This window comes from Danio rerio, chromosome 18 (genome assembly GCF_049306965.1).
Source record: "Danio rerio strain Tuebingen ecotype United States chromosome 18, GRCz12tu, whole genome shotgun sequence".
In the NCBI taxonomy this organism is placed as follows: domain Eukaryota; kingdom Metazoa; phylum Chordata; class Actinopteri; order Cypriniformes; family Danionidae; genus Danio; species Danio rerio.
The window spans coordinates 23769967-23788038 of record NC_133193.1 but is presented as its reverse complement, the minus strand read 5'-3'; the positions used below and the strand labels follow the sequence as shown (position 1 = coordinate 23788038).

Genomic DNA, 18072 nt, shown 5'->3' with positions numbered 1-18072 from the left:
TTAATGGCATGGATTCAACAAAGTACTGGAAATATTCCTCAGAGATTTTGCTCCATTTAGATATGAAAGCATCACACGGTTGCAGCAGATTTGTCGACTGCATATCAATGACACAAACTTCCCATTCGACCACATCCCAAAGGTGCTCTATTGAATTGAGATCTGGTGATTGTGGAGGCCGTTTGAGTTCAGTGAACCCGTTGTCATGTTCAAGAAACCAGTCTGAGATGATTCACGCTTGGCGCATTATGCTGCTGGAAGTGGCCATCAGAAGCTGTGGTCATAGAGGGATGGACATGGTCAGCAACGATACTTGGGTAGGCCGTGGCTTTGACATAATACTAAATTGGAACTATTGGGCCCAAAGTGTGCCAAGGAAATATCCCCCACACCATTACACCACCACCAGCAGCCTGAACTGGTGATACAAGGCAGGATGGATCCATGCTTTCATGTTGATGATGTCAAATTCTGACCGCACCATCCAAATGTCGTAGCAGAAATGGAGACTCATCAGACCAGGCAACGTTTGTTCAATCTTCAATTGTCCAAATTTGGTGAACTTGTGTAAATTGTCGCTTCAGAGTATTTTTGAAATACTCAGACCAGCCCGTCTGGCACCAACATCCATGTCACGTTCCAAGGCACCTAAATCACCTTTCTTCCTCATTCTGATGCTCAGTTTGAAAAGTTTGTAGTTTACTAAAAAAGAAAACATCCTGCAACGTTCTGTGAATGTAATTTTATGGTTATAAAATAATAAACTCAGAAAAAAAGGCATTTTCTTTATGTTATCATTTGGTTCTTTGAAAAAAAGTGCATCTGGGAACCACATGTGGGACACCAATGCTCTGTTTGATGGGTGTAAAAAGGTCTTAGTCACTATAGTACATAAAGACAGCTTATAAACTCTTTCTTTTCCTTCTAATCTTTTTTCATGTTGTAATGTACAGTATATACGCTTTACTGCAAAACTACATTTGGTTCTATTTGAGTGGAAGCTATGATATTGAGAACAGGAAGGAAACAAGCTTTCAAATCCATGAAAGACTCCAGACTCGAAATGACACAACAGAATTCACTTTTTAATCATTATTAACAATTATAGGTACTGATTTGTTCATTTTTTTTAAAACGCATTTGTTCATATTTCATTCTTTTGTACATAATCTGGCGTGCAAGGCAAAGGTACACATGATAGAAAATAGATTTGCGCAGGGTCAGTCCATGTGTTTCTCAGGTGAGGGGGATTCAGTTCTTTGGTCTGATGTTTCTCCCTGCGTTGTGTGCTCCTCTGAGACCACCGACTCATCCCTCTCCTGGTTGGTCACTTGCTCGCTGGACCCAGTTGGGCTCTGTTCTGATTGGCTGTCTGTGACTGTTGTGCTGTCCGTCTCCTCCACCTGTCCAGTGCTGTCCTTCCCCGCAGATTTCACTGTGAATGCACATGATGGACACAAAAGCAAGAGGTCTAATTAAAGTACTGCGCAAATCATTTGTTGTCTTTAAGTTTGGCACACTAATAGTATCAAGGACACATAATGCAGGCTTTATACAGTTGATGTCAGATTTTTTTTTCAATAAATTCTGTTTAATGGAGAGAGGATTTTTTTTCAACACACTTCTAAACCTAATCAGAACTCATTTCTAATAACTGATTTCTTTTATCTTTGCCATGATGACAGTACATAATATTTTACTAGATATTTTTTTCAGGATACTAGTATTCAGCTTAAAGTGACATTTAAAGACTTAACTGGGGTAATTAGGCAAGTCATTGTATGTCAATCTAATCTAATTAAAATATTGCTGAAGGGGGCTAATAATATTCACCTTACATTTTTTTTTAAATAATTAAAAACGATTTTATTCTAGCCGAAATAAAACACAAAAGACTTACTCCGGAAGAAAAAAACATGATAGGAAATACTGTGAAAAATGTCTTGCTCTATTCAACATTATTTGTAAAAAAAAAAAATAATTCACAGAAGGGCTAATAATATTGACTTCAACTGTATATATGGCTTTAATATCAAGGTTTTTTTTGGTGTTGGAGTAGATTTAAAGTCTCCTCCACTCACCCGGCTCACCCTCAGGTAAATCCTCTGAGCAGGTCGTCAGCTCACCCACATTCCCTTTCTTTCGCCCCGGTGACTTCTGCCGTCTTGGCAGCGCAGCCTTCAGCTCTGAAAGAGGCCGTGAGAGAATTGGCAGTGAAATAGTGTATTGGCATACAGTACGTTACAGTTTTTGCTTAAACAATTAAATGAACAATAAAACAAATCATGTATTGTATAAATACTTAAACAGCACCACTGTTTTCAACAGTGAGACCCCAAAAAAGACTTTTAGTACTAGTACTTTCATATTTTTCTTAATATTTTTGCATATTAGAACATTTTATAAAAGATCATGTAGCACTAAAGACTGAAGCAGATTTATTAGAGTTAAATAAAACCATAAATGTAAAGACATTATGGATTTAATTTAACAAAAAAAAAAACATTTAATTCATCTGTTTGCTATTATTACTAGTAATTTTACAAAACTATAATAGTTACTAATGGAAAGTAAAACAAGACTTTAAAGAGAAACGGGTTCTATATAGTCTACAGTGAATGTGGAAAGTATTCATAGTACGTTTTTTATGTTACAGCCTTATTCCAAAATGGATTAAATTAATTTATGTCCTCACAATTCTACACACAATACCCCATAATGACAATGTGAGGAAAGGCTTTTTGAAACTGTTGCAAATAAAAAACCTGAAAAAGTACATCAGTATTCACAGCCTTTGCCATGAAGCTCTAAATTGAGCTCGGGTAAATTCTGTTTCCACTGATCATTCTTGAGATGTTTCAGCAGCTTAATTTAAGATGTCAAGGCACAAACCAAGCATGAAGACAAAGGAATTGTCTGTAGACCTCCGAGACAGGATTGTCTCGAGGCACAAGGCTGGGAAAGGTTACAGAAATTTTCTACTGTTCTGAAAATTCCAATGAGCACAGTGGCCTCCAACATGCGTAAGTGGAAGATGTTTGGAACCACAAGGACTCAGGCGCTAACCCCCTTAGTCAGGGAGGTGATCAATAACCCAATGGTCGCTCTGTCTGAGCTCCAGCGTTCTTCTGTGGAGAGAGGAGAACCTTACAGTAGGACAACCATCCACCAATCAGGCCTGTATGACAAGTAGGAAGCCACTAGGGATGTCAAAATGAATTGTTTCTTCGTTGCACCACGATGCAGACGCGGACAATTCGCTATCGATTCAGTATAATCATAACCGGTTATTATGACTGATGTCATTTATCTCATATGTGCTATGTCGCCGTAGCTTACTATGGCGAGGGAGGCAGATTTTGTCTCGAGGGACAACGCTCCTACTACTTAAAAACGCAGAAACTGTGCACAATTTCACTGCGTGTGTGTTTTTTGGACTGTCTGGACAGTACTTTCAGAATGAAAGTAAACTCTCTTCTCTCTTTCTCTCACTGTGGCTGGCGTGACTTTTCCTTTCCTCTCGGCTGTTACAGTGATATTTCTTGATACAGACACTAGTGCGTGTCTGCAGAGTTTTCTCCACCGTCTATAATGTCTATAATGGATCAGCTGTGATTGCCACTGCCGTTTATAAGTGTCACTCATCTGTGAAAAGCGCCAGCGAGCAAGAGCCAATCGCAGCCCTTTCTGTTGAGCGTGTGACCAATCAAAGGGGTGTAAGAACTTGCTAGACAAGGATCAGAAAGCGAGCTGAATATTTAAATTTGTTTATTTGCTATAAATACTTGTGTGGTTTAAAGGTACAGTTTATATATCTGACTGTTTGTTTTAAATGACAACATTGCATTACAAATAGTATAGAAATATAAATATATTTATACATTTTAATACAAGAATTGCTGCGGTAAAGAAAATATAAAACTGTGTATGGAAAGCATCGTCATTGCACCGTGATATCGAATTGAACCATTTCGATTGCCATGATAATCATAACTAAATCTAACCATGAGACCAGTGTAGGTTCACAGCTCTAGAAGTCACTCTACACCTGGAATTTGCCAAAAGGCATCTGAAGGACTCTCAGACCATAAGAAACTCAATCTCTGGTCTGATGAGACTAAAATTTAACTCTTTGGAGTGAATGCCAGGCGGTAGATTAGGAGAAAACCAGGCACCGCTCATCACCAGGCTAATACCATCCCTACAGTGAAGCATGGTGGTGGCAGCATCATTCTGTGGGGATGTTTTTCAGCAGCAGGAACTGGAAGACTAGTCAGGATAGAAGGAAATAGGAATGCAACAATGGACAGAGACATCCTGAATGAAAACCAGAGTGTTCTTGACCTCAGACTGGGGCGACAATCCTTCTAGCAGGACAATGACCCAAAGCACAAAGCCAAAATATCAGTGGCTTCACAACAACTCAGTGAATGTCCTTGAGTGGCACAACCAGAGCCCAAACTTAACTCCTATTTAACATCTTTGGAAAGAACTGAAAATGGCTGTACACCGTCGCTACCTAACAAAACTTGAAAGAGTTTGAGAGGTACTGCAAAGAGGAATGGGCAACAATTCCCAAATAAAGGGTTTGCCAAGCTTGTGGCAGCATATTCAAAAAGACTTGAGGCTGTAATTGCTGCCAAAGGTCCATCAACAAAGTGTTGAGCAAAGGCTGTGAATACTGATGTACATGTGATTTTTCAGGTTTTTATTTTTAATAAATTTGCAACAATTTCAAAGAATTTGGAGGAAATAAATGAATTTAATCCATTTTGGAATAAGGCTGCAAACATTTAAAAAATGTGAAAAAAAATGAAGCAATGAATACTTTCCAGATGCACTGTATATTGTAACGTTTCACAATTTTTTTCTTAACAGACATCTTTTAAAGACAAAAAAATTACAAACTCCAAATGTTATGATCCAAATTGTACAGTATGATATTGTATAATATATGATAATAGTCCAATAGTACTTGCAGCTAACCATCAATCACTTCAGCAGGTTGTCTTCAATATCCACCAATTAATTTAGTCGATTAAAGCAACGTAATTTGATTGCTCATGAAACACAACATTCAAATATCTCTCTCATGTCACATGTGTGCAATCATTCTGAGGGTCACTCAGAAACACAGTGTGGATGCAGCTGACATATAGTGAGTGACATTATGAGACATCGGAGGCTCACCCTCAGGGTCAAGCATGGCGGCATGTTGGAGGAGAGAGTCTTCGTGGACAGACACAGCACGGCGCTGGGGAGAGGGCTTCATGCGGGGCCGTGGGATAGGGAGGGTCTCTATGAGAAGAAATACCATCAGACTGTATCCGTTCTTTATAAGAACAGACCACAATACAGTGTCTTTACAGCTCAAAGTATACTTCAGCTTTTAGGTGTATAATAGAGCAGTGTTTCTCCACCACGTTCCTGGAGGGCCACCAACACTGCATGTTTTGGATGTCTCCTTTATCTGTCACACCCATTTCAGGTGTTTCCGTCTCTGCTATTGAGCCAATTATCTGAACCAGGTGTGTTTGATTAGGGAGACATGGCAAATGTGCAAAGCTAGTGGTCCTCCAGGGACGTGGTTGAGAAACACCGCAATAGAGTATGCATGCAAGTGGACATTATGTGACAAATTGAGTGTATGCCCAATTTTGCTAAGATGTCCTCGCTGCAGTGTGTATCATGATGACGTACTGGACCAGGTCCAATATGTAGTGGACATTGTAACGCCCACTAAGGCAACGCTCATGCTACTGTGATGATTGGGGTTAAAGTTGGGCGAGGTGTGGACGATCGTACACTACATAATGGACCTGATCCAGTACGTCATCAAGCTGCAGGCTGCAGCTAGGACTAACTCAATTTTGCATGCAATACACATACTATTTGTTTTAAGTTTGTCCACTAGGTGGAAACAATGTAAAAGCTCATTGTTTAAGATTTGGACATAAAATGTAGTAGATGGTGACCCAAAAAACAGAAAACGCCCACACTGGTGACTGCTTGTGTGAAGGGATTAAATTCTATCTGCCACTCTAAGTACATTTTATCACACACACTGTTGGAGTGAGAAAGCACACCATCCCACCAGGTTGGACCCCCTTTTGCCTTTTTATCTAATTTTCCTAATTCATGTCCTAAGTACACACAATGCAACAATTTCCATTTCCATTAGGAGTTTTTGTCCTAACCACCGGTGGTGACAACATGTAAAATTAATATTTTAGAAACTCTTTAGAAATCTGTTTCTGTGATGTTGTGGCTGAACAACAGCATAAACTACTAAGGCAATGATCACCTCAGGCCAACTATTTTCAATGGAAAGTAGCTAAGCTCTGCTCGAAAAGTCGTTAAATGTCACTAGATGATGTCATGTGTAAATTTACATATTACTGACATCATCTAATATCTAAGTTTATTATGTGTTTAACATGTAATAGCTGCACGGTGACGCAGAGGGAAGCACGTTCCGGGTCCAAGCCGCAGGTCATTTGAATTAAGAAAATATTTGTTTATGACCCCTTTTCAGTTCTATCACACATTAAAGTGAATTTTATATAAAATCATGGTGTACAGATCGTCTCTGGACTTGCTGCATCTCATCCAACAATATATAAAACATTTATCACTTTCTGGGCATCAGATATTAGACATGGATATATATTTTGCAATCTTGATTTTCGAAAGTAATCCATCGCTTTGTAAATGTTTATTATTACCATTTGCTGAGTCTCCCCATACAGTTTGATATGGTGCTTGCACCCGGAAGCCGCTTCGTGTGACGTCACTCTTACTAAGCGGATATGATTTATTATCTTATTATGATTCATTATCTTATTTATTATCTATATGATTGTCAGTTATGTGGCGACGCAGTGGCGCAGTGGGTAGCACGTTCGCCTCACAGCAAGAAGGTCGCTGGTTCGGGCCTCGGCTCAGTTGGGTCAGTTTCTGTGTGGAGTTTGCATGTTCTCCCTGCATTCGCGTGGGTTTCCTCTGGGTGCACCGGTTTCCCCCACAGTCCAAAGACATGTGGTGCAGGTGAATTGGGTAGGCTAAATTGTCCGTAGTGTATGTGTGTGTGTGAATGAGTGTATGTGAAGGGCATTCGCTGCGTAAAAACTTGCTGGATAAGTTGGCGGTTCATTCCGCTGTGGCGACCCCAGATTAATAAAGGGACTAAGCTGACTAGAAAATGAATGAATGAATGTCAGTTATGTTAAGTTAATTGTTGTTTGAAAACAGCTAAACTGAATGTACAGTGCTGTGTATTTACAGTGTAGACTTTCAGACGTAATTAACAAACTCACTCAGAAAAGTTCAGAAACTGGTATGTCACCAAAGCTCTCATGTTCATGTGAGAAGTGCTGTGGTCAACAGAACGGGCTGTGGTCAGGGCTTACTGAACAGAGAAGATGCAGGGGGAGATGTGACTGTATCGGGTAAGACATACCTGACACTCGCAGGTCTTTGGCCCAAAAGTTGCTAGATTTGTCGCTAGATACTATACTGAAACAATGTTGTAGAGGAGTCTGAAAAGTCACTAAATATAGCGATAAAGTTGCCAAGTTGACAACACAGCCTCAGATGCTGATTATGTGCCTTATTCAGCATTAAATGTTACCAATGTGCCATTTTACTTGACATTTATTGCCACACTGAACGCGACAGCACACAGTTTATCTTTAGATCTTAAAAATAAAATAACTAGCAAACAAAGTGTAAACATGACATAATGTTAAAACTATGAGTGCATGTACTCAGCATCTACTTTTAATCATGCTAAAGAGGTTTAGTTTGTTGATTCGATTATAAACCTGTCCACCTCTGAATGGCTTGTATTTAAATGTTTCTGTCATGTCATGTCTGTGGCGGGCAGCCAAAGAGTGTGTCGCTACTATCTTGTCTCGTTCCTGTTGTTAGGAAACTGTGTATTGGTATGGTTTCAGCAAAGGGTCCATTGTAACATGATAGCATGGTAATGCTGCACAACCATGGGCCAAACCTCCATTTCTAGCACATCCCAATAGTGTACTACTGGACTGATATCTGTTGACTGTGGAGAACATTTCAGTTCTCATTGTCATGTTCAAGAATCCAGTTTGAGATATGATTGTTATTTGGCTGGAAACAGCCATCACAAAATAGGTGTACTGTGGTTATAAAGGGATAGACACGGTCAGTAATAATACACAGGCAGTCTGAGGGGTTTAAACTATGCTCAGATGGTACTAAGGGGTCTAAATTGTGGCAAGCAAAAATTGCTCCCAGTATAAGACCCCCAGCTGCTGTCTGAACTGTTGATAAAAGGCAGGATGCCTTCATGTGCTTTCTGCCAAACTCTGACCCTACCATCTGAATGTCACAGCAGAAATTGGGTTTTTGTGTTAACAAGCAGTTGATCAGCTGTACCTAATAAAGTGGCCGATAAGTACTTTGAATTGCTTGAAGTATACTTTGCTTTAGGCTGTTTTATACTATTATTTGGATTTATTTATTAGGTTTGACAGTGAAAATGGGGGAAATCAAGAAGAAATACAGTCAGGATTCAAACCTGCAATCCTTCATATCATGAATGTACAAGCTAACACTGCACCTCAATAATCACAAGGTCAATTACAACAGACACACAGATGAGAAAAATAACTGAATCAGGATGCACAGACGTAGGGTGGAAGTGAATGAGAAAAAAAATGTCCAGAGAAAATGCTGACACAAACACAACACTTGACACCACCAGGGGATGTTCAGCTTATCACATTATCGCAATATTCATATTCTCCAGTATGTGGTTATTGCACTAAGATAACATTTGGAACTACAAAGAGTATTTTGGACAAACACTCAAAGAATGAATGCATTTTCATCAGCGCCCATTTGCCGTATCGGTCTCACAAGCATTGAATTACAGGACTGATGGGACAGGGCTAACTGAATTGTGTTTGGCTGTTTGCAGTAAAGGCCGCCAAACGCTGAGAGCTTCAGGTCAGCAATTGAGGGAGGTGTTGAATTTAAACAGATGCTAATCAATGCATTAATGTATGTGGGCCTATGAATTATATTGTGAAGGTTGAACTTGAATCCAGAACACAAAGTGAAAAGAGAAATTAATAAAAATTAGACTGTCAAATCATTAAAGATGTTTCACCTACACTGTAAAACCCAACAGTCAACTTTATCAAATGAAATGAGTGTAGTTAACTTAAAATTGTCTGAAAGTTAATTCTACTTATTTGAAAAGAGTTTTGAACTCAGTGTTGAATGTAATGAGTTAAATAAATACCTCATTGCTTCAACTTAAATAGAGTAAGTTCACAGTACTCATATAGATTAAGTAAATCTATATGAGCTTAATCACTTAAGTTAATTGACTAATCCAAATCGACACTATAGACTATATCCTAGTAAGTGGTTATCTATTAAGAGCAATCACAATCTGTTCATTAGCTACTACAGCAGGGGAGTTTTCGAGATCTACCTGAGCTCAACTCCCCTCTCGCCTTGCAAACGGGAGGGAGCTGGGGCTCGAGGATCATATGAGCTCAGATCTCTCTCCCGGTACAGCATGCCAAACAAGCTTTATAATTAATGATAAGCTAAGTGTAAACTCTTGAAAAAACATAATGCTTTTTTATCTAGAAAAAACAAACAAAAAGTGCTCAGGGGTAACTCAAATATTTGGTCGGTGCTCTTTGGGTAAGGGATTCATCAAAACAACAACAGGAATCAATCCAAGGCACCTAGAAAAATGTGGAAAATTTAAAAAGCCTTTATTCACGTGGGTACATCTTAAAAAAACCTACGTAGGTTTTTCCTTATTTACTTTTGTTTTTTCATTCACTCAACTTTTGAAAACATCTGCTGCACTGGCCTAAAATTACTTGCCAGTAATACAAAAAACATTTAGTTAGGTTAACATAAAATTAATAGTTTTCTGGAGAGGTTAACTATTCTGTAACAAAACGTTTCATGTTGTGCCAACTGGACATTTTTTGTCTGTAGAACTGGAATGCCTGTTGTTGAATGAACAAAAAAACATAACACCTGTTTCCTTTTGTTTTTTCCCAAGTACTCAACACTTTTTAAATATTTGTTTTCACCTTTAATTTAAAGGACATTACAGAGTATAAACAGAAAAGCATGGGGAGAGGAGAGAGATTGGCGTAGGACTTCAAGACAGGAATCAAACTCAGGTTGCGGTGAACGCCGGAGTGCCATGTGTCGATGCTCTAACCACTACATCATTGCTTCCGACATGTACTCAACTTTTGAAAACATTAGTTGTACTGACCTAAAAGGTCTGAAATTGAGTGGACAAAAACTCTTGCGGAAACTGGTACTAAGAAATAATACATTATCAGAACAAACATACATAGTTCAACGGAAAAAAACAAAAACAGAGACACATGTTAACAAAACATTTATTAGATACAGAATTAGAAACAGGACAGAGACTAAAACAATAATAACGGTAAACAAGACAAAGATCAAAACATGGCATGCTGCCTTCCTGTATTTTTAATTGAACTACGTTTGTTTGTTCTGATAATGTATTATTTCTTAGTACTAATTTTCAAGTTTTTTTGTTTGTTTACTCGACTTCAGACATTTTAGGTCAGTACAACTGATGTTTAAAAGTCAAGTACACGTCAGCACCACATAGCACTCTGATGTTCACTGCAACCCGAGTTTGATTCCCACCTCAAGTGTTATGCTGATCCTTCTTCTTTCTCCACGTTTTCTGTCTATACTTTCTACTGTTGTGTCAATTGGTAGAAAAAAAATGTTGAGTACATAAGAAAAAAACCAAAGGAAATAAGCATGTTCACAACTTCAGGCTTTCCAGTTCTGCAGACAAAAAAAATTCAGTTGGCACAACTTAAAACGTTTGGCTACAGAGTTGTTTTTGAGTAGTTCTCCAGAAAATGTATAAATAATCTTATGTTAACCTAACTAAATGCTTTTTGTATTACTGACAAATAATTTCAGGTCAGTGCAGCTGATGTTTTCAAAAGTTGTGTGGACAAGAAAAAGCCAAAGGGAATAAGGTTTTTTTTTTTTTGTTTTGTTGTTGAACTGACAAACATTTTTTTTGTGTGATTTTTATCAGTCATACTGTTATACACTGAAAAGATTTGTCCTAATGTCAAGTAAAACATGAGGACCACACAATAAATTTTATTTATGTATGTTTTATAACTATACAAAATATTTAATTTTCTATGTATATCATATTTTATGATACTCTAAGCCTCCACAATAAAATGAAAAAATCTAGTTGGAGTTTGACATATCATGAATTGTCATTGTATGAATTTTCCGGATATGAACTTGGAAAAGCATGAGGATGTGTGAATTAACTTTGACTTTTCAACAGCATATTATGTGATAACAGACCATCCAAAGACTGAACACCCCATTATCCCATTAGATTGACAGTTAGGCAAACCTTCAGTGACGGATTGTGCTCTCTCTGCACGCTCTCGGATATCTGTGCTGAGAATCCTCCGTGGTGAGGGAGCTGGAGGCGCCTCTTTGCGGGGAGATGGGGTCGGAGGCTCCTTCTCCTTCTCCTGGGGCTGAGAGACAGAGATGGCCTCGGACACCTCTGGCTGACCATCCTGAGAAGGGCTGGGGAGTTTGGGAGTGGCTGTGGCCGTCCGCGCTGTCTCACTAGTCGGGAATAAAATGGGCTTCATGGTTGGTTTAGGGGGCAACGGGCCTATAGGACGCTCTGGGAGTTGTGGCCTTTCTGTACGTTGGAAGTCTGTAACACTCTGGGTCACTCGGGTTGGTCGCCTGGTGTCTGGAGGAAACAGGAATTTTAAAGTTGGAATGCAATACAAATGAAATCCATTTTTAAAATCTAGTTGTGAATGGTTTATTGCTTAATATGTACATTTATTCAGCAATCTAGGTCTTCACTATCCAATCAAGAACTGATGGACAAAGTCTCATCCTTAATTTTTTTTTTTTTTAATAGTCCATTTTACAATATACAGACAAAATTAATTGTAACTTAAACTTTTATTAAAGCTGAGTGAGTAAAGTCAGAACATTTCAAACCCGTATATTGCTATAATAGACAATCCTCTACCTCCTATGTGTTAGAAATAATCCAAAATGCCCTGGTAACCACCTTGCAACATTGCAGTCACTACCCACAACATTCAAGCAACTACTAGTCACTCAGGACACCCCAAGCAACTCCTTGTAATCCCCCTATAACTATGACATATCACACATTTGACAAACTGGCCCTCACATATATTCAAATTGAGCAAATAGTACATATTTGGTGTGTTGTGCAAAAGGAGGGCGCCGAGCTTGAATTATACTGTAGCTTAAAATCCCAAAAGCACCCCATAACCCATAGTTGGAATGCAATATAAATGAAAGATATTTGTGAATGATTTGTCCCTTAATATGTTAATTGATTTTGACCATCAAAATATCAGCAATCTTCCTTCTCACAGCCTTCTAGGTCTTCATCTGGCCAATCAGCAACTGATAGACAAAGTCTCATCTTTAATTTCCTTTTTTTCAACGGTCCATTTCACAAAACACATAAAAAATCACTGTATCCTTAACTATTATTAAAGCTGGGTGATTCATTTCTTACCTGACGAGGTGGACATTGTGCGGGGTTTCATAAATGTAGGCGGTGGCTCGGGTTTGTCAAGTATTGCACCTAAAAAGCAAGTACAGTGTACTGAATAATAGATCAAATGGCTGTAACATCCCATACAAAAAAAGCTGCACATGTACCCTAAACATATTCTGAGCTAGGCTAATGCACAAGAATAATTAGTACAAAATAAGTTCAAGGACAAGGATTTTATGGCAGAAACTGCAGACCACCTTTAAATTGGATTTAAAACAAAGCTGCAAGGCATTCTTGATATTTGTTTGCTTTAATCATAGGATTGTGTGCAAATGCATGGCCCTTTGCTAGACTCACAAAAGAAAACAAAGCTTTCTATAACTTTCAGATTCTGAAACACATGCACAGAGTACTCAGAACTAGACCTGACTTTGCATATCAAATTTATTTTGAAAAATGAGACAATTTTCATTACAAATTTAAAAAACTTTGGTTGACTGTGAAACAGCTCTGAACTTTCAGATTAAGACATTAGGACTCCAGTTTCCAGTGCCTAAACTGCAGGTCTGCACAAGAAGTTTGGCCGGAAGAGAAATGGTCGTGCCCGATTGAGCCTGGTTTCTCTCAAGATTTTTCCCCTTCACTTTTGTCAATTGGTGAAATTGGTTCCTTGCAGGCCCGGATTAAGAACTCAGGGGCCCCTGGGCACATTATCTTGTAAGGCCCCCTACCTGGCCGCACCCCTATAGTTGAATTAAAAAAATAAGAATAATATAATAATTTTTAAATAAAATGAATCTATAATTTGTTGCCCACATATTTAAATAAATGATATATAGTACATATGTATTTATAGTCTGCAAAGATTTAAATTATTTTTCAAAGCATTAAATAAAAATACTAATAAAACTACATAGCTAAAACTACATATATATATATATATATATATATATATATATATATATATATATATATATATATATATATATATATATATATATATATATATATGTATGTATACAGTTCTATGAATCTGAGTTCTATGAATCTGAGTCTTTCATAATACTAACACTGATTTACTGTCTCTCTCCTCCTCTCCCTGTATTTTCTCTACTCTTCTCGTGATGAAGACTTGATTATAAACCTAAAAGTATCCGAAATCACAGACACTATACCTCTAACCTCTTCTCTCCCCTCTCTCTCCTCTTCTGGGCCTCTCTCTCTCTCTCTCTCTCTCTCTCTCCTTTTCTGTCTGTCTCTCACCCGATGAATCCAGTCCGCGCTGCGCTGCCGTTAGCCTCCTCCGCCTGGTTAATGCTAGCTACTCATCATTTAAAGTACCCTCATTCTCCTGATCACGGGTCTGTTTGAAGAAGGTGTGTATGGAAAATGCCTCAATAAAGATGCCTCCTCTCCTCTTTCTCTCGCGTTTGCTAAATCCACTTGTCCACTCATTTTTGATCTATGACAGATATAACGTTACACTGAAGTCCGCTCAGTTTAGTACGGGTTATTACAAAACTGACGTTTCCGCACTTGACCAATTACAGCATTCTGTTTAGTTAAAGAAAGAAAGGCAATTTAAATATAATAATAATATTAATATGTGATCGCGATTTTTTTTGCTCAGAGGAAATACAGTTGTCTGAGCAATAGAGTTTTTGAAGAGAGGGAGGCGCGGCAGGCGCCTATAATAAGGCTAAACATTATTAAATACCCACGAGACACTTGTGACTTTATATCACATTTGCATTATTTTAAAAAAATTTTTCTTTCCTGTTAAAAATAAATATATTTCCAATCTGATATGTAATGGGGAGAAATAAAAGTAGCACGAGTTCAGCTGATGGTGGATTCGAACCGATGTTATGATTAATCGCGTCAAAAGATGATGCCGTGTGTCTTACAAGGTGCGCCACTGCGGCTATATAATTACACTGCTCTTTACTCATCTTATCTCTATCAATCAGGCATCGATGGGCGTAAACCCTGAATAGTTTAGTCCAACTAGATGCGCTATTTGCAATTAGCCTAAAAAGACACTCCAAAATTGTCTTTTTTTCTCCCCCCTCGCAGGGGCCCCTGGTGCGCACGGGCCCCTGGGCCTGTGCCCATAAGGCCCATTGGTTAATCCGGCCCTGGTTCCTTGCCACTGTTGTCACTGGCTTGCTTGGTTTGAGACTTGTGGAGCTGCATATAAATAGATTTGCTCTTCAGTGTTTGTACTTTCAGCAGTGAAAATTAAACTGAACTGAACTAAACTAAACTTAAACTCTGAAAACTGGACTAACACAGTTTCAATTTACTAGAACTTCTAAGCTGCTTTATGTAATGTACTACTGCTTTGACACAATCTACATTGTAAAAGAAAGGAAAAAAAAGTTGTGGTTATTATTAATGCACTTACAGTGAGTGCCCTTAAAAAGTGTTCCAAAGTTTTGATAAGAGCCAGCAAATGTTTAGGACTCCAATACATAGTCTGTGGAAACACATGGCTGGTTCATGACAGGTTCCAATCCTCCTGGACAACAATGGGCTCAAGAACAGACTCTGGATGATAAACCCCAACTGTTCTAGTAAAAATAAGTTTTTTGACTCCTAAGCAAAAACCTCAAACCAGGTTTACATATCTAATTTAACAGATCCATAAGTCTGTAACATCTACATGCAAGAGAAGGCCCACTGTATAAGGTAAGTGGAGAAACCTTACTATTTTGCAACTCAAAGTGAATGACTTAAAGCAGGGGTGTCCAAACTCGGTCCTGGAGGGCCGGTGTCCTGCAGATTTTAGCTCCAACTTGCTCAAGAATGTTTCTAGAAAGCCTAGTAAGAGTAGCCCAGGTTTGTCTGATTGGGGTTGGATCTTTGCAGGACACTGGCCCTCCAGGAGAGAGTTTGGACGTGCCTGATTTAAAGGATTAGTCACCCAAAAATGAAAATTGTAACTTGGTGGTTTAACTGTAATCATACAAAGCTCCATGCACATTTTTGTGCACCAAATAAACTGTCAATATGACTTTGTTCATCTACTTCTACTCGTTCTCATCAAGCCATCAGTGTGTGCATTTACTACCAACAACTCAATGTAACAAGCAAACATTGTATTTTCCATAGTAAACGTGCCCCCTGACCGCGAGAGGCATAGGCACACGAAAATGATTCTTGGAACTTTATGATTACAGTTGAACTACAGACGTCACCTGGAATATTCTGACAATGTTTTTAGACTTTAAATATTGTTGCTTTCTATGGAAGATGAGAGAGCTCTTAAATTTCATGTTTTTTCAACTTATGTTCCGATTATGGAGATTGGAATGACATGAGGGTGAGTAATAGATAACAAAAAACTCTGGGGGATGAAATAATCCTTTAACCACATTAGAAGCATACATAGGCCATATCACGATGTGACTCTCTAGCAGTCCCACCTAAAAAACCCAGAGCAGAAACACTGAGATCGCCACTGTCAAAACACAGATGTGCTGACATAGCACTATGGATGCAGAAATTCTCATATTCTCCCAGCACATACAGTAGCTTAGAAATGTGTCTTACCCTCAGAGTTGGCTTTCCTCAGCTCTTCATCCTTGCTCTGTAAGAGGATAACACTGGTTTAAATCAGATACCTAATGAAGTATGTGTATAATCTTTAATTCACCTTTATGTAAAGAACACGCTGTGATTTGGATCCTGTGGGTTTAGCAGAGTAAGCGATTATTACCAGGGGAAAGGTGTTTTTATTTGATATGAGCCATTTATGCAGGATCAAATCCAATAGCGGTAAATTATGTATGACCATTAATAAAGTTTAAAAGGTCTTCAGAGAACAGAGTATAACAAATTCAAGTTTAAAGGAGGATTTGTTTTTCATGGCAAAAAAGGTTGGTTATAAACATTATTCAAAAATCAAGCATCAAATTGAAAGCATCAATGAAAAGCCCACACTAACCTGGCTCTGTTTGGTGTCGGTGGGAGATGTTTTGGTGACTCCCATGCGGTGAAGCATGACATGGAGACGCTGTTCAAAGCTGGACGAGCTCTCAGATGCGTGTTTCTAGATAGTGACCCGGGAAAATTGCCTCTTAGAACATTTTTGTACAAATAGCACAGGAAACATTTCTATCAATATTTATTCTAGGAGCTTTCAGGGCCCTTTTTAGCAAACGAAATCAGCCAAACATGAAATAGTCAATAAGATCCTCTAAAAATGATAGCATCCTTTCAGCCAAACTATAAAATACTGAGTAAATGCCTTCAGCCAACAAAAATCATATTATACAAAAAGCATATGCTGTGAGAAGTGCAAAATCAACATTATGTTTTTACTCTCCTCTAGATGTTCTGATACTAAATCACACCCATATTCACACTGGAGACAATTGCACTTCATGTTCCTGACACATTTATATAAAGAGTAACAACAATCTCTGTAAATCTCGTCACAGAGTGCTCGGAAAACAGAAATATGACGTAAAAGAAATGCTCAAACAAGCATTGCCATTGTACAGCCATGTTTTTGGGAAACGTACCATGGTGGGCTGTTTTTTTATGATATGTATATTAGCATGTATTAATCAATTATTGTGATATATTTCAGTAATGTTTTCTTGTTTTAAATGCAAACATAACCAAATTTAAAGAGAATGAGAATTATGTTTAAAACTGTTTGCCATTGGGGTAAAAATAAATATTTTGGTAAAGATAAGTTAAAAGTTAACAAATAATGTAACTAACAACAGCAAAAGTCATAAAAAGTTATTAACATAGTTGGACATACTTTGGTTCAAAGTAACCAAACATTGTGTGATTGAGCGAATATACATTAAGTTTGGGGGAGGTGGGGTGGGGTGGGGTAATAAGTATATATAAGTATATATACAGTTGAAGTCAGAATTATTAGGTCAATTCAAATTTTTATTTATTTATTTTTTCTAAATGATGTTTAACAGAGCAAGGAAATTTTCACAGTATGTCTGATAATATTTTTTTCTTCCCAAGAAAGTCTTCTTTGTTTTAATTTGGCTAGAATAAAAGTAGTTTTGAATTTTTTAAACACCATTTTAGGGGCAAAATTATTAGCACCTTTAAGCTATATTTTTTCTCGATAACCTACAGAACAAACCATCGTTATACAACAACTTGCCTAATTACCCTAAATTGCCTAGTAAACCTAATTAACCTAGTTAAGCCTGTAAATGTCACTTTAAGCTGTATAGAAGTGTCTTGAAAAATATCCAGTCAAATATTATTTACTGTCATCATGGCAAAGATAAAATAAATTAGTTATTAGAAATGAGTTATTAAAACTATTATGTTTAGAAAGGTGTTGAAAAAATGTTCTCTTCGTTAAACAGAAATTGGGGGAAAAAATAAAGAAGCAGTCTAGTAATTCTGGGGGGCTAATAATTCTGACTTCAACTGCATATATAAGTCATGTTTTTTTCTTAGGAATAATATTTCTA

At 37.9% G+C, this 18072-nt stretch overlaps 1 protein-coding gene across 20 annotated transcripts in view; it reads right to left on the bottom strand.

Moving 5' to 3' along the window:
• Positions 1-1064: 1064 nt before the first annotated feature.
• The window catches only part of carmil2 (capping protein regulator and myosin 1 linker 2), a 93978-nt gene continuing 76970 nt past the window's right edge, over positions 1065-18072 (bottom strand). For 12 of the 20 annotated variants that reach the window (XR_012393763.1, XR_012393765.1, XR_012393764.1 and 9 more), the window contains 7 exons: positions 16560-16664; positions 16166-16202; positions 12629-12697; positions 11456-11812; positions 5191-5298; positions 2082-2186; positions 1065-1435 (listed from right to left, as the gene is read on the bottom strand). Coding sequence is in view for 17 of the 20 variants with exons in the window: in XM_073929415.1 (XP_073785516.1) it covers positions 1221-1435; positions 2082-2186; positions 5191-5298; positions 11456-11812; positions 12629-12697; positions 16166-16202; positions 16560-16664 (996 nt within the window). In the remaining 3 variants the exon portion in view is untranslated. The remainder of the gene's footprint in view (positions 1436-2081; positions 2187-5190; positions 5299-11455; positions 11813-12628; positions 12698-16165; positions 16203-16559; positions 16665-18072) is intronic. The other 8 variants (XM_073929418.1, XM_073929417.1, XM_073929428.1 and 5 more) reach the window with 3 other exon arrangements.